This window comes from Myiozetetes cayanensis, unplaced genomic scaffold, assembly GCF_022539395.1.
Source record: "Myiozetetes cayanensis isolate MyiCay16 unplaced genomic scaffold, myiCay2020 scf1, whole genome shotgun sequence".
Lineage (NCBI taxonomy): Eukaryota > Metazoa > Chordata > Aves > Passeriformes > Tyrannidae > Myiozetetes > Myiozetetes cayanensis.
In genome coordinates, this window is record NW_026086604.1 from 44,663,484 (window position 1) to 44,689,993 (window position 26,510).

At 41.7% G+C, this 26,510-nt stretch overlaps 1 protein-coding gene across 6 annotated transcripts in view; it reads left to right on the plus strand.

The window, feature by feature from the left end:
• The window catches only part of KCTD1 (potassium channel tetramerization domain containing 1), a 104,486-nt gene extending 80,480 nt beyond the window's left edge, over positions 1–24,006 (plus strand). For all 6 annotated transcript variants that reach the window (XM_050323110.1, XM_050322852.1, XM_050323205.1 and 3 more), the window contains 3 exons: positions 17,410–17,554; positions 19,857–20,162; positions 23,016–24,006. In XM_050323110.1, coding sequence (XP_050179067.1) covers positions 17,410–17,554; positions 19,857–20,162; positions 23,016–23,174 — 610 coding nt within the window. In that variant the 3' untranslated portion in view covers positions 23,175–24,006. The remainder of the gene's footprint in view (positions 1–17,409; positions 17,555–19,856; positions 20,163–23,015) is intronic.
• The last annotated feature ends 2,504 nt before the right edge of the window (positions 24,007–26,510 follow it).

Genomic DNA, 26,510 nt, shown 5'->3' on the forward strand with positions numbered 1-26,510 from the left:
TTTCAGAGAAAATGCTGCAGTGCTCTCAGTGCCACAGGACAGGCTAAATATGATACAAGCCAGAAAATGAGAGCTGCAGAAAAACTGATATGTTCCTCCTTATAACATATTGAATTTTGCATGTTGGAAACAAGATATCATTCAGGAAAAGTTTTGAATGTTTCATTTGTAGGTATGTAAGTCCTGTTGGGCATCTCGTAGAATAATTGCTTTGCTTCCCATCAGAATATTGCAGATTTTTTTCTTTTCCTTACAATGATAATAAAAGAGGAAATAAAAATCGGTGTTTGTACCATCGGTTCACTCTGCCCTTATTGTGGGAGGTAATGAAAGGGTTGAACTGCTCTGTTATGAGCTGAATTGGTGTTGAATTTCTAGTTCATGTGAGCAAGTGTCAGAATTACTGGTTTTTAAATGCTTTTTAAATCTTTTGTATGCCTGTACTAATGATTCATATGTTTTTCTTAGACTAGCATGAAAGAAAAATCATTGATTTCTCCTGTTCTGAGTTAGAAGTATTTATTTAATGGCACAGTGGAGTGTTTTACCAGAGTTAGGAGCTAATCTTTTGCTGTTGGTGTTTCCTTACTACAAATAGTAAGGGTGTTGCTCCGTGTCGATTGTAGGCAGTAAAACAGAAGAAGTTGGATTTGTTTTCATTAACCAGCACCATCAGTAATTCAGAAGGACTATTGAAAAATATGCATTTTTGGAAGAGAAAGGGAACAATGAAGAAGCAATACTTCTGAATGTAACTGAGCTGTCAAATGCACATCCTTTGGTGTGTCCTCCATTTCCTTTGGTGAAAGCCTTGCTTAAATAAACTGAGCAGTAGGCAGTGGGTGTGTGCCTTTGCACAACAACATACACCCAGGTGCTTTGTTGGCCAGGATGATCCTAAAGGCAGAGTGCTGTCAACATTCCTAATTGGTTATTACCCAATAACACACACCCTCCAGTGTCTTGGGACTACAAAACACTTTTTAACTAGCCTTCCTACATGAATAATGAAGCACTTCAAATATTCATCCAATTATAGTCAGCCTCTCTCTTGGCTCAGGATTGCCAAATGCAATTGGTCATACTTCTGACATAGAATTTCAGGCTATATCTGTGTTGGAAGGGTTTAGTCACAATTCTTGACTTCTGGGGAGAGATTAGATAACACCATGATGGTAATTTCTCCAGCCTCAAAAGCTATTGTTTATTCACTTTTGCTATGAAATTCTAGTTTACTAGCAATATGATGTGGGAGTTTTAAGAATTTTTTTTTATATACTTAGAGCTTGTCACATGAAACTGTTCATGTTCTGTTTGGAACAATGAGATGATTTGGTTTTTTCCCAAGTGCTGTGGCTACAGCTGCATAGGACTGAAGTTGTCATCAGGCATATGAAAAGCTGACAGCTATCATGTGTACTTTTCAAACATGTAGGCTGTATTTATGTTCATCTTATGTTTTTTCCGAGTATTTTGCTGCCCATCGTGATTGGCTCCTGATGTGCCAGTTAACTGACTTTTAGATATGCTTTTCTCATGTCTAGCTAATGTCCTGAAAAACAATGTCCTTATCCTTTGTAGAGTATTAAGATTTACTTTGCTAGCTTCTCCTGTGAATAAGCTCCTCCGAATGTTAATGTTCCCCCTGGCCTTCCAAAACCTGATGGAAGTGGTGTGCCATACCCCTGCTTACAGCAGCTTCCAGCTCCACTGCAGTAACACTATAGGGAGTCATGCTGACTGCATCATGCTGCCACAGAGAAAAGCTCTGTGACAATGTCCAACTTCGTGGTGCAAAGGAGATGCACGGCTAGGGAAGCGATGGCAAATGTTATTCTAGGAAGATCTAAGCTGGTGGAACGGTGGCAGGAAGGATACCTTCCTGCTTTTCTTATTTCCCCCTTGGAAGACCTTATGGGAAAGGATAAAAACTACTGTTTTTCTGTAGCTAAAGCATAGTTGGAGGCTCCACTTTTCATCAGGCATTCTCATTTTCCCGGTTTCTAATATTGCTGTCTCGTAAAGCTGGGCCTTGGGCCATGCCTCTCATACCGGCCTTCTCTTGCTTAGTAGCTAACCCTGAAAAACTCATCAGCAGAGCTACAATTGCACTTTCTTGCTTCCACTTTGGATTAATGGTTTAGCTCTCTGAAACTGAATGGATGCTGCTCTCTAGACCACAGAGGTCTGGTTACAGGTGAGCGTTTAATTCCCCTCTTGGGAAGTAGAAATAAAAGCCCTAATCAGGAATGTTTCATGCTTCTCTCTGGGTAGGCTCAACAAAAGAAAGGATTGAAAAGGATGCTATTGAAAGTCTCTGCTGTCTGGTATCATTACAAGGCATAAAGCATTGGTTTGAAAATAGAAACAGCTGGTATGGGTGTGACTTTTGATTGTGTTTAGCTTCCATGTGGGTCAGTTTATTATTTCCTGTTAAAATGTGAAGTAGTTAAATCAGAGGTGTAAGTCCTTCTTCCTTCTCTTTATTAATGAAATCCTGGAAACACGATAAACATGAAGGGCCTTGGGAGTGATGACAAACATAGAACAGGTTTAGTACTATGTTAAAACTGTAAAGCTTGTAGTGTAGTTCTTATTCAAAGAAGAAGGATTAGTCGTGTTGTTCTGCAGACCTGACCCTGATCCTGCAGAAGGTCTGCAGGGCTGTGCTAGGCTGATTGACATTGGGATAGCTTGTCTGCAGCTCCTCTGGAAGTATTTCTTCCAAGAGCCCTTTCTGTTGCTATGAAGGACCACAGAGAGGGCTCTGTCCCTTGACCTTGCATGCCAGAATATTTTTCTTTGCAGTGTGCTTCCACTGGGAAAGGTGAGCAGTGATGAAAGCTTTATCAGACGGAAATTGCAGAAGCTGTAGACAGAACAAAATAAATGGGGTGAAGTCCCCAAAAAACCAGTGAAGTCTCGTTCTGATAAAGGTCGAGTTTGTTGTACCACATTCTGACTAAACGTACGTCTGAAAAGAAGGCACATCCATCATAACAGAGACTGTATTTTTCTCATTTCTGTCCTAATATTATTCTGCTGAAGTAACAGAACACTTGGGGTGGTAGGGCAGGTAGTGTGGGGGTAGCCGATGTCCCTGGTCAGAAGTGACTCCACATGGTTCAGCCTGCAGGAATGTGTTCCTGTCAGCTTTCTCTGCTTCAGAGTTGAGGTGGAACTCCTTCTTTGTCTTGCCTGAGTATCTAGTTATAATAAATAATAAACCAGTGATGTGCTCCCAAAATTAGATGTGGAATTTATTTTGCCTGTGTTTGCAAACTGAGTAGCTAACTTGTCTTTTCTGACCTTGATCCTGCAAAGTAGCCTGAGCTGCTGTCCTCAGTCGTATGCTGGATGTTTCTGTGCCCCTCAGTATTGTTTAGCAGAGGACTTTCCTCGAAGATCAACCAAGCCTTGAAGCACAGTGGAGAAATACCCCTTCCTCGTGTCATCTGTTGTGAGGCTCACGTCTTGGTAAACCCTTCTCACCAATCCCTGCAAAGCTGTCTCTGCCTGCCTGTGTGTTACCAGTGTGAATACGGCAGACTCGTTCTTTACAGCAGTGTAACTCCCCGGGGTGTATCTCTGCCAGAGGTCTTTTAACATCAAAGCAATGTAGATAGCGGCTGGTGGCAGTTAAAGGCAGCAAAGATGACTCATGTGCTTGCACCACTGCTGCCCACTGCAGCTGGAGCTCTGGGTGGGCTGCAGGGTGCAAGGATGGAGTGGGGCTTATGGGCACGGCTGATGAGTAGTAGGGCTTTGGGGCAAGCATCTGATCTGAGAGGGCCAGCTGCAAGCAGATACCTGTTGTCTTGCTGCTTTTGTTGACTGCGTTGCTGCAGTATCAGTGGTAGTATCACAGAGCCCAATCTGACCTCAGGGGCCTTCTCTCTCCTGATAAAACCCATCATGAAGCTGGTGCTCAGCAGAAGGTGCCTTCTGCTGCACAGCGGAGGAACCTAGGTCCATTTTGTCTCCTGTGATTATTTTTTTGGCAGTCATCTTGTGGTTTACACTCAAGGAAAAAAAAGTGAGTGGCCAAGGACTGCACCACAAGGTTTCCATCACGGGACTGCAAGGTAAATTCAAATAAATATGGACTTTTGAACATGAGATGGTTAGCAATATATGATTTGTGGTGGTCTGACTTCCTAGTCAGAGTTGGTTGTTTTAAGACATTGTCTTTCTCCAAACTTCTTCCCTTCATTGTGCTAATTGGCTTCTGCCTGCCTCTAAAAAAGTAGGTTTTTAGGAAGGTAGTGGAAAATAATCAAAATCATACTATAGCCCCAAACTGTTTGTTGTAACACCAGTAGCTTCTGGAGAGATGGGGCTTTGATAAAACAGTGCAGCTCTTGATTACCCTAAACTATTTTCAGTCTTCTGCACCTTTTGATAACGTGGTTCCGTAGATCTCCTGCGAAGATAGTAGAAAACAATTTATATCTACGCCTTGGGGTGATGAAATGGAAAAAAAAAACAATCCAGAAGTCTACCAAGACACCTGGATTTCTGCTAAATTAAAATTTTATTATGTTCATATATAGAGCAAAAAAGCACTGGTATTAAGTAGCGACACAGGTGGAGGGGTTAATGCAAGGTGGTTGTAATGTGCTGTATTTTCAGCAAGCATAGAGAGGAGGAGGACTTTTTGAAACAGTTTCCTGTCCCCGAAAATGCCTGTATTGGAACTTGAAGTGTTCTAAAAAAATACAGGTTTGAAATTCACTGTTGTTAGCTCTTTTTTCTTCTAGTTTTTAAGGGAGTCCTAGCCTTTTGGCATTCGTACCCGCTTCGGTTGTTGATCAGGGTTTTTTTCAGTATTAGGGCAAGCTGCAGCCTAATCTATTGATATGAGAATTGTGCAGTGTTACCAGTGTCTGGGGGAAAGGGCAGATGCAGTTGGAAAGACTCTTTTTATCCCCTTCTTTTAATCCAAGGTACATTTTGCACTTTTTAGGGAAAAGCTTCACAATTAAGTGAATGAAATAATGAAAACCTACAAACTCCAGCAGTAGGCTGCTCCATCATCAGCATCTTTCTGCTAGTTTAAAAGCAGTGCTCAGCTTGGTAGGCATCTTCTTGTTTATTAGCAGCCTGGAATTGCCCCAGGGAAATTCTGACTGTTGGGCTGTGCTGGTTTCTACCAGAAAGATCACAACAGATGTAATATATATATATATATATATCCTAAGTATTGTAAATCCTCCAGACTGATGGAGTTACGCTTATTTGACTGTTTCTCCACAGATCGTTTCCCGCTTGTTTGCCTGCACTCAGAATTTATTAGTTGCTATGTGACAGAGCTGTTGTAATCTTTCAGCTGTGTGATCAGTGGTGTACAAGGTATATGTGGAATGAGATCCAGCCCTATGTGGACTGCCCTCCATGGGAGTCTGTGTCTGTCCATAGGCTGTAGCTCAGTCCTAGAGTCAGCTCACTTAACACCCTGCTAAAATACTCAAGGCTGACTGCCTGCATTTAGGAAATGGGGATCCTAACACACTTGCAGTGTAATATGACTTTGGATGACACTCAGCTGTAGTGAAGCTGCAGCTCAGGAAGCTAAGAGCAGTCAGCTTCTCTGTGTGAGGGTAACCTGAGTTGCAGGGTAAAATAGTGCTTAATTAAAAATGTTACACGTTCCTACACAATTTAGGAGCACTACAAACTATTGCTCTGAACTTAATATTATGTAAATTTGTGATTTTTTTTTTTTTTAATTAAATAGAACTTGATTTTTTTTTTTTCCCAACTGAAATGAGTATCTAGGAAGAACAGTGTTAGATTTTGTTTAATATATAAATTTTTGGGACAGTTAGTTTCTGGTCACTTTGTGAGTGGGAAATGCTTACTTTGACATGGGCAGCTACTGCTTGTGCACAGTTCCTGACTGGATTCCTGTGGCTGCTCCAACAGAGCACAAGCCTGCAGTAGTGTCCCTGTGCCATTCCCCCAGCCCTTTGGGATGCAACAGGCAGCTGAGTCACATCCTGGATGTTGTGTATTAAAGGCACCATGAGGTAACATTTACTTTTGTCACGTGGTGTTTTTGCAGATTTCACTGTTTTAACATATGTGGATTAATTATTCCATGTGTCACTAGTTCATGGGGCTGTATTGCTTCTGTGCTGTATCTCAGTTCTCTTCCTTTCTCCTCTCTCTGCCTCCTCCACAGAATTGCATCTGACCTACGTTGGGTTTGGTATGGCTGCAGGGATGATTACACCATGGCAGCATCTAATTTAATAAACAATAAAGCCACTGTTTTGTATATGTAAAGTTTGTAAATGGAAATAATGTTATCTGTGTGTTTTTTTTATCACCCCTCCACCACCAAAATGTTCAGGTGTGGCTTTGGCATTTCCAACCTATGCAGTAAACATTATTTATTGCTCAGAGCCACTGCCTAGGATGTTTTAGGTGGACTTTCCTGTCCTCTTAACTGGTTAGTACAAAGGTTGTGTATGAGCTGATTTGTTTAATGGTGTGATTTTTCTAGTTACTGAAATGCTTAAATCATTTCAACCTCTAGCATGGAAGCGTTTAAACATGTAAATATACGGGGATGAGTTATACGGGTGTAAACACGCCTCTCCATGTAGACACATGCATGTGTCCACACTGGGAATCACAGCAATATAGTTGTGATGTCTGTAAGTTCAGCCACAGAATCACAGAATGTCAAGGGTTGGAAGAGATATCATCTCATCCCAACCCCCCTGCCATGGGGCAGAGACACCTTCCACTAGACCTGCTTGCTCAAGGCCTTATTCAACCTGGCCTTGAACACTGCCAGGCTTGGGGCATCCACAGCCTTTCTGGGCAACCTGTTCCAGTGCCTCACCACCCTCACAGTTAATCAAAAGAAGAGCAGCGTACCGTCCTGTGTTTCTCATGCTAAATTCTGTGCTCATCACACCTGTCGCTTCCTTGCCTCTATTTTGTATGCTCTCGTGCTTATCTGGATTGCCTTTCTCAAAGAATTTGTAATTTAGGATGTTAGCCTGAAAGTACCATTTTCATTCTAGGTAGAGGAATCTCTGAGTAGGTGGGCTAAGTAGTAAAGGAAAACACAAATATTTGAGAGAAGTGTAATAAATGTGCTATTTTGTAGCTGGCCTTGCAGCTTCTCTAGTAGCAAATAAAGTCAGTTTTACAGGAAAAGAATATTATTTGGGCAGCCAGGCTGACCTTTGTTTGTAGTTTTCATGGTATATGTGTAATAATACCATCTCTAATACATTTGCCTGCCACTGTGCAGAGAAATGTGTTGCTTATTTACTAAACATGTCATCAGCATCTCCTGTTCCTCTTCAGTTCAGCACGTATCCTTGGGCTGTATTTTCTGCGTGTTATTCGAGTCCTGTTCTGAAGAGTGATTCTCGCACACTTTCTTTACAATGTTCCTTATTCTAGTACCTTCTTGCTTCACTCAAAGGAGGAAAAAAAACGTAAGGCAGGTGTGCTTAGTGGTAGCATCACACCAGAAATCTGGCACATGCTTGAACTGAGTTCATTTCTCCAGGTCAGCCCTCATCTGCCTTACTTGTGTTCCCTTCCTGCAGCCCCTTCCTCATCCATTAGACCTCCTACTCCAGCAGATGAAGCAGGGGTCCCGTGGGCAGCAATCTGCTAGGTGTACAACCCTGGCTTATCTCCGGCTTGCATGCCAAGTGGAGGGTACTGTGAGAAAGCAGTAGGTCATTAAAGACATAGTCTAAAGTCTTTCATACAGAGGGAGGTTTGCAAATGCAAGTTGCAGGAGCATCATTAATATCTGACATATCTTAACTTGTGAAGCTGGTTTTGACTGCCTCAATAATGTTCTTTATATGTGTGTTTTTTTGTTTCCTTTGTCTATTCCTATAGGGCTTTAAAAAAACCAGGCTGAACACCCTTTCTACCTTCCCTGGCAAATTTTTCATTTGTCAGTCCAAGCCCAAGTTCAGCAGCAGGGTTAAGACCCGGTAATATGTTTTACAGTGCTTCTGCTGCACAAGCTAGCAGCAGCAAATTGTCCTCTCACTTGAGAAGGATGTTACAGAATTGGTATGTGACTTTCATGGGTATTTATTGAAAGCAGAAGAGCAAGGATGTTTGGGAAAACTGCATTCTGGGCTCTGGAGGATGGTGTTCTCTGGGGACACAGGCACAGAAGGAGAAATTTTAGAAGCATTTTCTCTCTCTGAATTTTGTTCATTAATGGGAATTTTTACTTAAGCTTCAACGTGACCTCTTTCTCTTGGGAAGCAGTCCCTGTAGGTTCTGCCATACAGCACACAGAGGTTGGTTGTGCAGTCTCCTGCCTTCACGGGCTGCAATGCAGGAGGAGCTTGTGCAACTCTCGCAAAGGGAAAGGCAAGTGTGTTCTTGTCCTGTCTATGAAAACGTGTTGTCCTTAGAGAAGCAGCAGTTAGCAAAACAACATAGATGTGATTTCTGGCTAAGTAGTCAGAGTTGTTGAAGGTCTTGGAAAGCTTCGTTCATTATGGTTTCATTGCAGTGTTTGTGATTTACGGGGAAACAAGTTCCAGGAATATGAAGTGTGATGCCTTGTTCCTGAAGTAATATCCTGGAAAGGGGCAGAGTTAGGGATACCGTAGAGCTTCTTACATAGCATATATGTGCTAAACTGGGGTCTCCGCTGGGCTTGGATCCAGAACTCATTTTGCTGCTGTTTTTCTAAGGCATTTCGTGGAGAATCTCAGTGTTACCTCTTTTCCTGTGATTTGTGTTTGGAATTTTGATACTGAGTCTTCTCAAGGGTACAGAGGAAATCCTGAGAGCTAATAGTGGTTTGAATGAAATTCATGAAAGCTGAGGGGCAAACTTGATGTACGAAGGAATACATCAAAGAATTTCACCCATTCTGGGGAGGGTTTTTTGTTGGTTGTTTGGGGCTTTTTTTTTAATATCATGAGTTTAGGAAGAGAAATGGCTCTGGTAGCTATTTCTGAGCTGCTTTAACAGTGTCTTCTCTTTGTGGAATCTGCATTTACAGGTTTATCAATAGGGATTTGAAGATGGATATTGTTGACAAGTCTTTTTTTTAATTTTATTTTTTAAGAAAAGTTGACAGGCTCAAAGGAGCCTGGGTTGAAGCTAATATATTTTTGCATTTTACTTAAATGTGATCTTAGGACACAAGCTCCACTTTTTTACATTGCTGCCTGCGAAGGAGTTCAGTGTTCTGAATATATAGATTATCATGGCCTTTGGGATGTTGTGCAGCCATCGTTTCACCTACTTTCTGGTTTTTGGTGTTGAAAGATAAACACTCCTGTTCTGCTCCTATCCTCCTCCATTATCTGTACTCACAGCAAACCTGACCATCTTAAACATGATTAAAATTTAATTCAAAAGTTATTAGCTAATTATGACGCAAAGTACTTAATTTGCCATTGCACCCTAATAACTTAAAGGTACTCCTGATAACTTGGTAATAACCGTATCACAAGCAAAAGGACACGGTTGCTACTAACTTAATAGGCAGCTTCCCTCAAGATAAAACAAATAACATACCTCAATGAAATCGGATTCAAGCTTAGTAAAATTATCTTGGCAAGCAAAGAGAGTATTTGTTAATTTTTCTGTGAAATGTTATCATTGCCAAGAAAACTTGGTTACAAAAAACAGAGATGGCAAAAGTATTTGCATGAATAATTGATTTAACATTTCATTGGTTTAAGTGATTTTAGGAAAAGTGGTTTTGATATGCTCTGGAAAACTAAAAAGTTTTTAAGGACTTATTTGCAAGATACCAAACACTGTAGGAGATGAGGGGCTTAAACGCTTGTAGTTGTTCTTCAGTATATCCAGTGCGTGAGCAAGCCTGAAAAAAAAAAAAGAGAAAGGAGAGATGGCATTGTAAAGAGTAAAAATGCAGTTGCTCAAGCTGTGGCTATGGATCAGCAGGCATGCAGGGGAGCCCATGTGTGTAGCTGCTTTATTGTCTGATGTCCTCACAGATATCCAGAGCAAATTGCCCCTTGTGATGAAAGGGATGATGGCAGGTGTCTGCAGCCTCCTCTCCGGCTGAGTCTCCGTGCTTGGTCATGTGGGGTGGGTCAGTCAGAGAGCTGGCCTGTCCTAGAGGTCTCTCAAAGTCCTAGAGGAAGAGAGGGGCTGTGGTATCAGTCTGCAGGTAGTGGTTTGGCTGAAGGAACAATCTACTACGGGATTGCAAGCCTTCAGTTCTTTGGAGACAGATCTGTATGATAGCAGAAGGGCTTGAGGGAGTGCTTGGTATCTGGAGACAAGCAAAATTTTGAGGTTCAGGGATATGTTCAATCACAGAATCACAGAATGTTCTGAGTTGGAAGAGACTCACAAGGATCATCAAGTCCAGCTCTTAAGCGAATGGTCCATATATGTCTTCAGGAGTGTCAGCAACTTCAGTGTCAGTCAGATGGAGGAACCTCACTTTCTGAAATGTAATGGGGATTGTGGGGATTAAGATTCTGGTTTGGAATGGGGGAACAGCTGGTGAGCAGAGGATAGACCCCTCTTAGCCACGTCTGAAGCCTGTAATGCAGTCTAGAGGTTCAGGAGGTTTGGCTGACACAGTATTGAAATTGCTTTTGAAGCACTTACCTTCCCAGCCTTGTGTGAAAAAAATGCAGATTAGTGTTTTAGCCTGTTCCTCTTATCAGTCTGCATCTCCCTGGTATACCAGAGCAGAGAGAGAAGGAATATGGTAAACAGAAACTCGCTGGCCCGTCCGTGGTCTGGGAGTAGTGCTCTCCTGGCCTCACCCTCGTTGCCATCATACAATGTGGGAGATGGTTTCCATCTGCCCTAGATATCGTTTTCTGGTCGTGAGTCACTAGCTCTTGACATCCCATCCCAACTAAAATTCTGAAACGTCAGCACTTCTACAAATGCCATTTGGGCCCGGGTGGATGGTGGTCCTAAGTTTGGGAATGGGGGTTTGATCATTCCAGGAGAAGGGCTGTGACAGAGCCTATGTTTTTTGACCTGCTTCTGTTGGAGCGTTCTGGCACCCTGCACTCACCAAGGTGACGGGCTGTCAAGCGGTATGTTATGTACATCAGGGAAGTTACTGTATCAGCTCAATGTCATAGTGTAATTATTAGTTCTGTTGTGAATCTCCTAGGTAGATTGGTCACCTGTTTAGTGGGAAAAATACAGGTTTTAATTTTTCTTGGAAAAACTTCCTGTTCAGTAAAAACAGAGATTAGGGTGCTTCTACTGACTTCTGGAGCCTTGGCCGTCAACTCTTAAATGCACCCCAGTGTTCCCTGTGACCCCATGTACCCACTTTTGGCCAGCTGTCCTTAAGTTCAATGTCTTGCATGCTCCATGATCATCTGTGGCGTAGAAAGACATAGTTTGCTCTCATGTAAGTAGCATTCCTGCAACGTGACTACACGATGTTGTGCAATTTGTCCTTTTCCAGTTAATGTGTCAGTTTGTCCATGTGGATTACATCCAGTGACTATTAGTTCATTTTGTAATATGTCTGATTTGCTTTCATCTCTGCTCCTGGTGCTGCCTCTGATCAGGCAGGTTATAGCAAATCCCATGTTTCTCTCTTTTTTCTTTTTTCTTATTTTTTGTGTCTCTGATGCATTCTCTGATGATACCACGTCACTCATCATTTCAGATCCTTCCCATCTGCTTCTCACATGCTTTGCTCCGTCTTTAAGATTATTCAATTTTTGTATAGACAATTTTTGTCTATCTCTATTTCTTCTAAAGGCTTTATTAACCCTCTGAGCTTGCCCCTACCTTTTCTTTTACTTTTGAGCTGAAATAACAGTCTTAAGATGTCTGAAATTTTCTCCATGTAAATTATTCAGTTCCTTAATCTTTAGGAAATATTTCCACAAAGGTTCGACATCTGTTTGACTCAGTATTGGGCATTTATCTGTTCTTCAAAATGCCATGTAACTTTTTTTTAAAATCTCTTAAGTACTGGTGTTTTAATACCGCTTCCTGTACATTCATCTTTCTCTGTCATTTTGGCTGCTATATAAGTACTTTTCAATAGAAGGTTTTAATGAGACTTTAGGTTTTAGTACATTTTTCCCCTGTTACCTGTGCTTTATAAGTAATTGTATTCATGCCTCTTCTCATAATGCAGGAACTGTCTGTGCCAAGGAATTCCTGAGACTCATGGACATGAAACCTTAAATTAAATGTAAGAAGGAAGAGATAAGAACGAATTATAATAGCGTTGAGAGCAAGAGATTACAACAGGGTATTTGGTTAAAATGCGGTTTTCGTAATATATATTCCTGAAAATTGCAAATGTATTCTGTTATGTTTATGAGCCAACTTTTGTCATGCAGAGTTATAAAGGTTGCTATGTATTCAGTCTCTGTGGATCCAAATGATGTGAGGTATTCAAAAAAGAAGAGCAGGTTGATACTGTCAAAGTGGTCCTCTGAAAAAAAAGAATAGAAGCTTCATCATTCTCTACTTGGATAACATTTCTCCCTGGCATGGATCCCTCTTCAACTGTACTGGCTTCTAGGGGACAGTGTAAAATTGTATAATTTAGACATACGAGGAAGTAAAATTAAATAGCCATGAGATGAGCATACCATTAAACAGATCTAATTTATAATGGGCTCTTATGCAAATTGCCTTTGAGCACTCAGTAAAAGAAAATGAAAAGAGATTAATAAGGACAGCTTGGACTAAAAAGTTGCAGAGAAAAAAAAAAAGTAAAAGCCTGTTCCAGCTCACTCTCCACTCACCCCAGAGTGTTAAATAAGCATTCCCATTAGCCACGTAAATATAATGGTGTGATAATAAAACTTGCACTTAACTTTCAAGGGCCAAACCCCTAATCACTTTGCCACAGTGGCTCCAACCGAGTAAGATTTCAAATAAAATACCTGTTCTTTGCTATGTGATTCATTGCTGGGAGGGAGAGAGATCTGTTTTCATGCATGTTTTGCTCTTTGCCAGCTGCTGAATGTACAACCTCGGTGAAGTCTGAGGCAGTTGCTTGCCTTGCCAGTGGCATGGAATTGCAGGTGCCAGGGCATTGCAGATGCTGTCCTGCTGCACGGTTCCCTCCGATGGGTTAATGAAAGGACTTTGCACCAGTTGTCATGCCTTTTTGTTGTTCTGTGGAAGACATGGGGAGCAGGGAAATCTAACAGCTGAGGAACTGTTGGAAGTAGTTTATTGCAAAAATTTTCAGTTAGTTTTGAGTTCATAGTGTCCTCTGATAAAGAAGTTACTATAGTTTATAAGAAATAATATACTGAATATATTCAATTGTAAGAAACGTTTATTTTCTCACGGAAAAAAAGAGGTTTATTTCTGCCTTAGTGTGCAAGTGATGAAATATTCTGCATGCTTATTCCTTTGATTATGAAAGGGAAGAATTTTAGCTTTGTCCAGTGAAGCCATTAAAACAGACTGCAGAACTATGTCATTTTTCTTGTCACTGAGTTTTACCATAGTTGACTTGTTTACTTCGTATTGAGTATCTTGTTCCTAATTGTTACTGCTTTCCCACATTCTCAGCTGAGGCAGAATATACTAAAGTGAAGCCTTTTCCCTTTATGTGTATAATAATATATATAAATATTTATACACCGAGAGAGCAAAGTTATAAACACTTACACTATGTATACAGTTTTGCTGCAGACTGACTATATTCATATACTTGAGAAGCAGGACTTGTGTCTGAAGAATTTGAGAAATCCTGTGAGCAATGTCATCTTCCCGTGCTAGCTTCTTGGTCTAGAAATGCTGTTACAGGAGTGCTGGTGTGTGGGAAGAAAGATCCATCTCTGTAGTATTTTATGGAAATAAACCCATGATCTTTTACATGCCCTGTTGTTTTTCCTCCACTAAAACCAGGCTTGTGGATATACCTGGTTTGTGTCCTTAAAGTAAAACCAAATTCTCGACAGAAGCAGGATTTTCCACTGGTTATATTTTCAACCCTATTCTGACAGTGGAATATGATACTTAAAGCCACAGACATTAATTATTACCCATTGGAGGTCGCACTTTCAACCCATGGGACATTAATTTTCCTGATATATAGAAAATTCCAGCCTGTTAGTTTTAATTAAATATTTCAGAAGCACGTTTTCTTGTAAATGGACTGCAGTTTCTTATCCTTTACCCTTGGTATTTGGCTAATTCTGCATATAATTATCAGCTTATTTTGCAAGCCTCCTTCAGAGCATTTTCCCGTTTCAAAAATCCATTTAGCTGTTACATATTTGTCATTTAAAAAAAAAAAAAAAAAAGGTGTCTTCGCTAATCATCAGCCAACATTGTCAAGAAGGAGATGGGGAAAAACATCTTTCAGGTTTTCGTGGGAAGTGAAATTATGATAAGAATGATTTACCAGTCCTTTCCTGTGCCAGCAAACTGGTGTCTCTTAAGCATTTATAATTGCAGTGTGAGACCAAGCAGAGGTACCGGCAGAGCTGGGGGGGACAGGGAGGGTGTTTACTCAGATTGTGTTGTATAGAAGAGGTGCCAACTGAGGCACGGGCGGGAGCTTGCCACTGCCTCTAGGAACCAGGGAATACATGGTGAGGCTGGAGGGGGAAGATGTTGGTTGTTCCCTGGATCCTGGCAAAGCCCAGTCTCCTCTTCTGATGGGTGTGGCGAATGCAGCTTAGGAGCAGGACCATGTCACCAGATTTGGATCCCATATCATCTAAAGTTTTTCCCTGAAGGCCATCTGAAGGAAGCTGGAATCTATGTCTTTTCATCTGAAAATGAAAAGAAAGCTTTAATTTTGTTTACAGAAGCCTCTCTGCTGGGGGTCTACCCTTCCAAAGCTGTTTTAATATGTGAAAGTGCAGTTGTGTATTGCAAAGTGATCCTGGGAGGGGAGCCAGAAGGGAATTGGGACTTTGCAGTTCCTGGGGTTTTGCTGCTGCTGCAAAGCAGCAGAGCACTAAGGCAGTGTTTTCAGTTAATGCTTCCAGCCCATACCCAAAGCCTTTGAGGTCCCAGGTAGCATTCCCAATGGCTGTGTGCTCTCCTCAGCATTCTGGTTTTGTCAGAAGGCTCCATCCTCTGATAGTATCTTGCTCTTCTCTAAACAATTAATAAAATGGAGACAAAAAGCCTAGAGGTTTAAAATATGTAATTATATAAGTAATTTAGAACTAGGAAAATGCTGCAGAAACCAATTACAATTATGCATTTCAGTAATGACTGACTTGGCCAAATACATGTTTTGTGTGTGAATTCCATGATAGATTTCAAGATGACTTGCTTGAGTATAGGGGAAAATTAATTCTAAATGCCGAGTACTTCCATTTTAGACATAAAATGTGGTTCATCTACCTAATGAACAGGAGCCTGTATTATATGGGCTGTCACAGCTTAAATTTTGAGCAGCAGGGCAGGCAGTAACAAGTCTTTGAGGAAGAAAGCTTGAATAGTTCCAAGGGATGGCTTTGAAAAGAAATGTTTTGTACCTGATTATGCTGCAAAATATATTTAATTCTTTATATGCTGTGGATTTCATGTGACTTGATTTGATTCAGGCATTTATTATAGAGATTGCAAGTGGCTGGTCTCCTCTCAGCCGGTGAGAAACTATAGATGAGACTTGTATTCTGTTCAAAACTTGTATATGTACCTGCTCAGGGCACAGACATCACTCCAAACTCAACTTGGTTTGTCTGTGCCATTTTCAAAGGGAAGGTTTGTGACTGTGGGTGCAACACCATGCAGGGTCACCTGGAACCCTGACCCTGTACAGTTCCCTGAGACCCTGCTGCAAGCCCTGCTGCCTCTCCCTCTTTGGAAACCACTTCTGTCTTTTGCCTCTTGAACCCCTCCTGTAGATTGCCTTCTGCTGGCCAAGGGATGGGGCATCTCTCAGCATGGGATGCTTCATCCAGCCAGCAGGGCTCATCACCTCTGAGTTTCTGGTGGCTTTTTTTTTTCCGACTGGGCTTGGGGAATGGTTGTTTATTCACTCTTTTAAAACAAAAAGAGTGTGCCATGACTATTTATTGTGCTTGCTCTATCATTTTCATGAGAAAATAGACTTGTACCTTAGCTATACCACAAACTGAGTGTGATCAGGGAATAGAAGTGCCTATTGGTCCCCTACCTCCATGCTGATGTCTGGTGATACTGTTGTATGCTCTCTAGTAAACTGTGGACGTTTTGCTGTGCTGATTCCCGAAAAAGATTGGTTATGTTGGGGAAAAAAACCTAAATACGAACAAGACTTTCCTTTAAAATATTGAAAATGCGGTATCTGCAGAATATTACAGAATGTCGCAGGTTGTGACAAAGCTCTGAAATTGTGGCCCAAATCGTTGGCAGTGTTTCACACGGCGTGTCTGTGTGACGTATCGCAAGTGAGCTATTTCGAGACCATTTTGTTTACAGTTCTGGTGTTGGAAAGATTCAAAAAGTACTTCCACATTGCATGTACAGGCATATGAGCAGGCACACAAATTTAGACCTACCAGTCACTCCTGCTCATTTCATTGGGAAACCACCAGTGACTCAGGAGTGTTTTGCAAATGCCCCAGTGTAGAATCGAAACATTTATTTCATGAGGGTTTTGTTTGGATTTTCAGCCCTTCCTATTGCTCTAACTGAAGCTGGTTTGAGAGACTCACATCCAGAAGTGTATGTGCACGTAGCAGTTGATGCTGCAAGACCTGCTGGCAAGTGGAGGCTCTCTAGGTAGCTGTGTGGTTCTGGTGGTCAATCGGTGGTCTCTAAAAATTGAGGCATTTCTCTAGATTATTATAGAGAGTTCTGATTGGTACCTGCTGCAAGCAATTAACTTTTACATTGGATCATTACCTCACATTGAAATGCTATCTCTTCTGTACCCCCATCTTCATATTCCCACAGTGTGCTGCCCCGCAGCTGTGCCTGCCGTAGTGTTGGTTGCAGTAATGGTATCCAAAAGGTGATCTGGGTTTAAAAAACAAACAAAAACCAAGCAAGCAACCAAAACCAACTATTTCCCAGGTTCAGTTTCCAAACTAGATCAGGTTCACTGTGCAGTGCTCTGGAAAGCAGAATGAGTCAATCAGTGGCGTTGGAGCATCTAGAGTGGATGGGGTGTGCTGAAGGGAGCAATCAAAAGAGGTGCCCAAAATAATTGAGGGAGTGTCATCTCATGAGACACATATTTGGGCAGTGAGATGGGTCCAAGAGGCTGCTGCCCTGACTTCTTTCCCTCCACCTCCCATCCACTTCCTGTGCTGTGCTGCTTGGAAGTTCCTGAGGCCATGCTGGAAAACATATGTGGCTTAAACCATGGTTTGAAAACAGCCCTTTTCTTATGGAGCAGAGCCACAGAGCTTCGGTGAAATATATGTGAGAGGGCTTTGTAGCGTTGGGCCATTTGAGCAACTCTTGAGCTGAGTTTAGTCTGACTCTGCTACTCTTCTCTTGTTTCCTCTCCAGAATCGGCCGGCTTTTTGATGGCACAGAGCCCATTGTCCTCGACAGTCTCAAGCAGCATTATTTCATCGACAGAGATGGGCAGATGTTCAGATATATTTTGAATTTCTTAAGGACATCAAAACTCCTCATTCCTGATGATTTCAAGGTGAGATTTCAAAGGACTTGGGTGTTTTGCCTGTACCTTGGTAAAGCAAGTATCTGGTGTGCAGTCAAAAGAGAGCAGTAGACAGGGAAAAGGGACTTGCAGGGTATGGTGTTTGATTTCAGGTACATGGCAAAAGTTAGCATGGGGTTGCTAAAGTGGTGTCTGCCTTTCCTAGAGTGGCATCAATATTAAATTTTCCCCTCCTGGCTCTAGTTTAATAAAGCAACCTTGCCAGGTTTGGCCTAGGGAAATTAAATATTGTAGGATACTGATGGAAACAGAAAGGATGTTACGATCTGCAACTGACTGCTCATGAGCTTGGCTGATTACTTGTCCTCTCATCCATTTTTATGCTTCCCCTCTGATTGCAGCAGCTCCAGTTTCCACTCCCACACAGAAATTAAGAAAATGGTGTGAGAATCACAGTATTGACAAAATAAACTGCATACATGGTAATATTTGAGCATTAAGTCTTAGAATATTTTTTCCCTCAGACTCTTGAATGCATACTGCAAGTCTAATTTTGGAATTTGAGAGAAGTCAGGGATGAATAGTTCCATGTTCATTATTTAAACTTTATTAAAGAGCCTGCTTTTTTTTTCTTTTCAATAACAAATTCGTGGTAGTTCACCATGTTAGACATTAGCCTGCAGAGGCAGAGCTTCAGACTGCATGTGATGTTTATCTACTGGTAGGTATGTGGGTGTATATGTGGTGTCAGAGAGCTGGGGACCATGGTTGCAATCAGAACAGATCTTTATCGGTACTTAATGAACACGTATCAGTGCAGCTGGCTGTACCCCTAGTTCACTGTGGGAAATAAAGCAACTGGGATTGAGCGGGAGAAGTGATGGGGAAGGGTTAGAGCTGTTCACACTGGTATGCTGCCTTTTGTCCCATGTGTCTGAGACATGGGTGTTTGGGGCATAATAGGTGTGAGGTTGAGTTCAAGAGCCATATTTCAGCAACCTCTGAGTCATCTGCTGTAGGCACATCCTTGTTACTCCCATGGGTGACAAGGGTGGATCTCCCTGAATAATGTGGGAGTTTGGAACCAGCTGATAAGCATCATTTCCCTCTTTTGAAGCCTTAGTGCAGCTTTGTGCTGCCCTTGGCACTTGTCCTGGAGGTAATCAGAAATACAGAAAAAGGAAAAGCCACCTTTCATGCAGTATTAAGAAATTACATTTGTAGAGACTTTTAAACACGTAAATATACTGTAGCTGTGGTGATATTAAAAATGCAACTCCTGGCAAGTTCACCTAACAATGATGTTCAAAGGGGTGTCTTCCCCAGTGGTGCTCAGAGGTGTACAAAAAAATCACAATTACAGTGAACAGCACTTCATGTTTCTTAGAAATATATAGAGTAGGTGATGTTTTTTGTTACACATTAAATATAAGCAGTATTTTAAGCTTGATTTAGGTGTCCCGTTCACATCAAATACGTGGTTTCTAGCTTAAATTCAGGACCATATTGATTGTTTGCAGTCTTCTCTTTTTCTTTGTTTCTCTGTTTTCCCTAATTCTCATGTGTCACTTTTCTCTGTATAAATATTTTCCAAATAGCATTATGCTCTTAAACCTAGAAAAACAAGATTTTTTTTGTTAATGTTTTTTAAATTTAAAAAATGACAGTAGGCAGACTCCACATCATCAGTTCTAAATTACTTCTGCACTGGCTATGCCTAGAAATGCATTCTCTCTGCTCTGGCATTGAGACAATGTAGTAAACAATACTAGTGGCAAAATGGGGAGGTATTAAAAAATACTTAATTTTTAAAATGCAGTAATATGTGCAAACATTATGCAAATATCAGAATCATTTTACACTAACAATCATTGCAGGCTTCCTCATTTACATTCTTATACCTGTTACAATGCCTGCTAGTGTTGCTGTAAGACGCAATGGATCCTAGTGATGAATTTTCTGAATCCTGATTGAATTCTGTTCCATCTGTTCAATGAGGTCATTATTCTATGACATCACTATAGGGGTAAAATACAGGGAAAAGTATGGGGGTTATTTTTTTTTTGCCTGGATTTTTTTTGCAGAAGGATGTTGAGCAAGCATAGCCTTTCCGTCCCCACACAAGTGCTGCTACACTCAGCCTGTTTCAAGTGGCTAATGGTTATTTTTTCCTTGTTCTGTTATTTTATTACCCTTCCTACACAGTAATTAGTACCTATGTCTGAAGGGTTCCGGACCTAGAGCAGCGTTGGCCTGAATAACCACGTACATTAAGTGCCACATTAGCAATGCCTCTTTCTTAATTGTGCACAGTAATGCATGTGTCTTTCAGGACTACAGCTTGTTATATGAAGAAGCAAAGTATTTCCAGCTTCAGCCCATGCTAGGAGAGATGGAAAGGTGGAAACAGGACCGGGAGAGTGGCCGCTTCACAAAGTCTTGTGAGTGCCTGGTGGTGCGAGTTGCCCCAGATCTTGGAGAGAGGATTACACTGAGTGGCGATAAGTCATTGATAGAAGAAGTGTTCCCAGAAATCGGTGATGTGATGTGTAATTCTGTCAACGCCGGCTGGAACCACGACTCGACGCACGTCATCCGATTTCCACTGAACGGATACTGTCACCTCAACTCAGTTCAGGTGGGAACTCACATATGCATTTTTTGAAAGGGAGTCTGCTGGCCAAGTATCAGTGGGCTGACTCTCTTCTGTATCACTGGAGTGTTTTGGTGAACAAAATCAGCTGGAGGCTTTAAGCTAGTTATTTACTTCTGTGGGTCAGGATGTCTTTCTTGATTTAATTACATATATTCCCCAAATCTCTTTGCAAGCAAACTGCAGTAGTGTTAAAATTTTCTATGGTCTCAGGGAAGACCCTTCGCTTTCACAATGATTTTAAACTACAGTAGGGTAGATTGAGACTAGATGAAAAAGGAGGAAAATTTTTACAGTGAGGGTGGTGAAACACTAGAACAGGTTGCCCTGAGAGGTGGTGGATGCCCCATCCCTGGAAACACTCAACGTGAGGCTGGAGAGGGCTCTGAGCAACCTGATCTAGCTGAAGATATCTATCCCTCCTTATTTGCAGAGGGATTGGACTAAATGACCTTTAAAGGTCCCTTTCAACTGTGATTGAATATAGCAATGTCTAAAATCAGTAGCTATTTCAAAATGGGTAAGAAAAAATCTGGGAGATAAATGTAGGTAATTTCTGGAATAATTATAACAGGGTCATGTGTTTTGTCTTTTATTGCTTAAAAATAACCAACCTCACACACCTGCCTGCATCTAGTTAGACATCCTGCATAGCCGACACTTTGGAGTGTGACCACTTCACGTCTGGAATCGTCACTAGCACAGTCAATGCTGTTTGGTTTGGACACGCCTCCTAAACGCTGTAGACTCACGAGAGAATTCTTATAGAGAACAGGCTTGCAAGCTAAACTTGGGGTCTTTTCATCTGCCAGGTCCTGCTGTCTAGGTAGTTGTAGAGTGATAAGGTCACCCCTGAGTCTCCTTTTCTCTAGATGAAGCAAGCTGAGCACTGGAGCATGGACTGAAGGCTGGCAAGGCACTGCACTTGTGCTAGCCCTAAACATGAGTGTCAGGATAGACCTGTCTAAAACTATCGAGATAGGTCTAGATAACTCATGTTATGCTTGGACAGTTGTCTCTTACTGGTCTTTACTGTCATACTGAAACATCAAAATGTTTTTTGTCATAGTCATTAATGGAAATTTAGAACAGCCTTGGATATAGGATTACAGCTGAAAAGGGATAGGACTTTCAAGGAGGGTCATTTAGCCACATGTCATATGATAGTTCTGAAAGGAATTGCATCCTTCAGCATTTTGTCACTTATTCTGATGCTTACATTTTTGTTTCACAAATAAGAATTGCCAAGCATATTTACTGATGTGAAAAACCTGAATCAGAGTGGCAAAATAGGCACAGGCTTCAAGAGGGATGGTGATCCCACACTGATAATGCAACATCTTCCGTTTTGGAGAGACATAAGCATCTCCCAGTCCTAATAACAATGTGAGACAGGACAGGGACTACCAATACACAGTCTAAATAGAGAGTGAGGTACAGACCAAATGTTTTGTCCAGGGCTGTGCTAGTTTACTTCCCCCACATTTTTTCTCAGGACCCAAGCTCTCCTGTTCTATCTTGGTGACTTACACTGAGATATTTGGGGAGGCAGGGGCTGGGATTTTTGGCTTATGTTGTTAAAAGCTAAAGATCAGGGTAAACAAAAATTGCACAGGTGTTTTGATTGGTGTTTCTGAGCCTCTTCTTCCAACCCTTCCTTTTTCATATGTCTGCTGTGCAATTAGCCATGCTCAGGTAATTTCAAAAAACATTTGCCGACCTGAAGCATTTGATGTAAAGACGTGGCATGTCTTTGAAGCATTTTTAAACCACAGCTTCCTTCTGCACCCACCATAATCCTTTGCAGCCTTCTGCTGTTCTGCTTGCCAGTGCTTCCCAGCACCCATGCAAGCCAATTTGACAACTGGTGAAATAGCTGGGAAAGCCTTGGGAGGCACCTGCTTGCAGCACCACCCTGGTGAGGTCCTATTCCACTGAACAGAGTCCCATGTGCTGTGGGATCCAGGAACATTAGCCTTCTCCTTGGGGATTGGTGGCTGTCACAGCTGACCCTTGTGAATCCCTGGAAGAGTCCCCTTCATAGATGAGGCAAAGCAAGCCCAGGCAGCAGAACAGATGAAGACCATGATAAAACTAACAAAGAGTGTAAACAAAGGAAAGAATGTCTCAGACCTGCAGTTACAGTAAACCAGTGTGAACATGGGTCATTAAAAGAAAGTGGAATAGTGGTGTGGAAGGAGACCAATGCTCTAAGCAGCCTCCTGAGCACTGGATCCGGGGCTGGGAGCTGAGGTCTTTGCACTATCTTTGCGCCACCATGAGCAGCTGGGAGAGCTGTGTTGGGTGCATCCCCCTGTCACTCCAAGAGCCCTGCCTGACTCTTCTTTTTAACTTGTGGGTTTTGGTTTTCTTTTTTTTAATTTTTTTATTTTTGCCATTGTATTTCCCACTGGAAGCAACACTCTGGCTGTGAAAAAGGAGGAAAGAAAGTCAATGAGCAGAACTCATTAGTTTCATATTTAAAGTTAGAAGGTCCCAGATTTTACCACAGGTAACTGTAACCACAAACCTTCAGAATCGCAGTTGGTTTTTAAGTCTCTGGTAAATATTATGATATCTTTTCTGAAATTATGACCATGGTATCTACATTGTCCCCAGAAAAGTTGAGATGTTTGCTCACATTGGCTGTGCAGTCCTTCATTTTCCTTTTTAATTGCTCAGTGGCCATAGTTGGCAGAAATCAGTCTAAACAATTAAGCTGTGTAACCCCTTTTATTTCCTGTTTGAATTCATTTGAAGACACCAGTTATTATCATTGGACAGCAAATAATCTGTTCATTTACCTATACCTTGGTGTTTGTTTTCTCTTTTTTGCAGGTACTTGAGAGGTTACAGCAAAGAGGGTTTGAGATTGTTGGCTCGTGTGGAGGTGGGGTGGACTCTTCCCAATTCAGTGAATACGTACTGAGACGAGAACTCAGAAGGACATCTCGTGCACCCTCTGTCATTCGAATAAAGCAAGAGCCTCTGGACTAAAATGGACATGTTTCTTTATGCAAAAAAAAAAAAAAAAAAAAAAAAAAAGAAAACAAAGAGGAAAAAAAAAGGGGACATTTCATGTGCAGTTTGGACTCCAAACAAGTCCTGGAACTAAAATTGAATAAAAGACACATTTATATCAAATATAGAGACCACACCTGAATTCATACGGGAACACTTGGAATAGTAGTGATAATAATAATAATAACCTCAAGATATAAAAGAAAACACACACATATAAAAAATATGTATGTATATGTATGTCTGTACATATATATATGTATGTATATGTCAAGGGGTAGGAAATGCAATGACAAAAAAGTGGTAGATGAGGTTGGTGCTGTGATGGCCATTAAGTGTCCTAGGCCCTACCCGGGCCCACTTAACGGTGTACAAGCCATTGCCATGGGGGGGTTCATAGACTACTCTTCACCCATTTTCCATTGCCAAGCAGCCATCCACTTTTTAACGTGTACACACCTTGACTCAACTTTATTTGCATATGGAGGTTTATGTCTGTCTTTTTTAGAGGTGGATGGGCAGGTGTTCAGGAGATGACCATCCATGGCATTGGAAAGCTAGTTGACTGAATTTTAAATGTAGTTTGTACAGAAGTCGCACACTTTTTGTCTGCCCTCACAGATGTGAAAGGTTAACTTTTCTTTTGAATTAGTTTTTTTTTGTTGTTGTTTTTGTTTTGTGTTTTTCAAAGGGGGCCAGAATAATTAATATTTGGTAGAGATGCTCTGGTTTGAATCTGCTGCTTTCCTACAATTTTTTCAAATTTTATAATGTATTAAATACAATAAACTCCTGTTTAAAAGAACAAGGGTCTGGTTTAAGCCAACAGAAGCAGAGAGGTGGGACTGCACTGCACTCCAGCATGTGGAGGGGTGGCCACTCTGGCAAGGCAGTGGGTAGGCAGTGGTGCCTGCACATGGTGGAGTGAGTTAAAGGCAGCAGAGACTGTTGAGGAATCTGTCTGGTGTGGCACACATGGCTGGTATTTCTTCAGCACTGTCCTTTTTGTCTCAGTTGGAAGAGAAGCTGTTCCCAGCTCAGCCCAGGGAAACCCATCAGAAAAGGACACCTGGTTCTGTAACCGTCAGTGTAACAGTGACTCCTTGCATCATTCCCTCGTGAAGGAGCTGGCAGCTTCAACTCTCCAAGCCCTTGCCTTGCTGAGTGTTAGTCATCCTGTTTGGTTTTGATGTTGTCAATTTCCCTCGTTTCAAGCCATTGTTCTCCTGCCTAGAGAGTGACAGCCCCTTCCTTGTGTCACACTGCTCTGGGTAGCAGGCAGGAGGTAAGTCCATGTCCTGCGTTGGATGTCCTGCGAGTTGCTCTCTTGCAGCGTCTCACTGAGGCCACCTCTGCAGCCACCTGGTTCAGGCCTGTGAGGTTTTGCAAAGGCAACATTATCACGATACTACTGCGCAGACCCTTCACAGGTTGATGCTTTCACCACCTGAGATACACCAGCAATTGCCACCTTTCCTCCAAAGTATCTTTTTATGCAATATTACTGAATATGAGTGTGTATTCATCCTGGTATGGAAATTTCTATCAATGCAATGGTGCTCGCGTTCCATTAATTTTGGTGACACTTTGCTATTTATTTAAGAAAAGAAAAAAAAAAAGAAATTGTTAAATACATGTAACAAGGTTTTTAATATAGTCTGATAACTAAGAAAAAAGTTACAATTTTTCTGGTTTTCATTAAAAGACGTTAGGGGACATCCTTAAATAACTCTCTGGCAGCACATATCATTGGTTTTGAAGTTACTGAAATGTGCAAATGGGTGAGGGAGGGGGCTTTAAAAATTAAGGTTCATTAGCGGGTTATTAGATCTTCAGTGTCATGCTGGTCTGTCTATTCACAGTACTGAATCAGCTGCCTTACTGAAAATGCTTGTTTTCAATTAGCAGCAAGAAGTCCTCTTACAAAATAAACAAATGCTTGCTCTTACTGCCCAGAATTTGGTTGTTAGCTTGCATAGAAGTCAGAAAGCTAAAACCCTGGGAAATAAATATTTTTTAACAGATACTCAAGCCATCTCAAGTGGTATGAAATTTGTCACGTCCCCGGGGTTTTGAGAGTACGTGGGTACCAGTGCAAGGCGACGTGATTCTTCAGAGACTGCTGCAGAAACCCTCCCTGCCTTTCCAGGTGGAGCCACGCTTTCTGGGGCCTCCACAGTGTACCTGGGGGATGTGTTTATACTGTTCAGCCCAAAGGTACTCTCACATCCAGGCCTGCCCTGCTAGCCACCATCTTTACGTGCGGGCACATGCTCCACTGCAGGCTGGAGCTGGGGGGGACGTACAGCCCCCAAAGCCAGCAGGTTGTGCTCAGCCACTGGCTTTGCTTGCTGAGCATGTACCTGTCCAAATCAACAACACTGAGGATACATCCGTGCTCCTGCCAAATCCTCGGCTGGCTGGTCGTCCTCCCACTGAGCCTACGTTTTGTTGCTGATGGGACTCAAAAATCACTCTGAGTCCCTGAATGTAAATGTCTCTGCAGTTTACCGTGCGGTCAAGAAGTCATGAATATTCGAAGTGATGGCTGATGAAAAATGTATGCAAGAATAAGCTAGCTGTAGATATTTAGAGAGCAAATGAGATTAGTCCTGTTTGCAACTGAGGTTTGGAACCATGTGTTTATAAAATGTTCTTTAGAAAAGCTGCTCAACAAAGAAATGAGCAATATATCCAGGAAGGCAGGGTGAGTGGGGAGAACCAAGAAGGACCACATTATGCTCAGCTTGTCTCTGGAGGTCAGTAATTTTGACATGTACAATAGTTTAAATTTGTCTAATTTTTTATTAAAAAGTATGACTCCATTTTATGCAATTAGTGGTGCTGTATTTAATAACAGAGGAAGAACTGCAGTGAGCAGTAGCTGCAAATGTTGTACTTCAGCAAGCTGGTTAAGCAGTTGCCAGGAGCACTGCTGTGGACATGCAGAGATTGCAGATGGCATCAGCGCCCTATCCCACAGTGAGACAGACACAGGCAAAGGAACTGGGTCTTCACCTTTTCTTTTGGTACTCTGAATATTGAATTTCTGCAGTAATCATCGACCCAGGGTTTAGTTCTTCCCCTATTGCCTCCTTAATGTACCAAACAGCTGCTTAATGTAAGTATGGATCCTGACGTGCTCAGATAAACCTTAAAACTGTGAGTGTCCCATTGAAGGCTAAGTTCCTCTCCTCTGCTCCAGAGAAAGTGAAGTCCTGCTTAGTCACGAGGTTAATCTCTCTTTGCAGAAGCAGTACTTGTAAATAGGTGCTGATAATTTGTTCTGTCTCCAGGTACTTACTGGCCAGG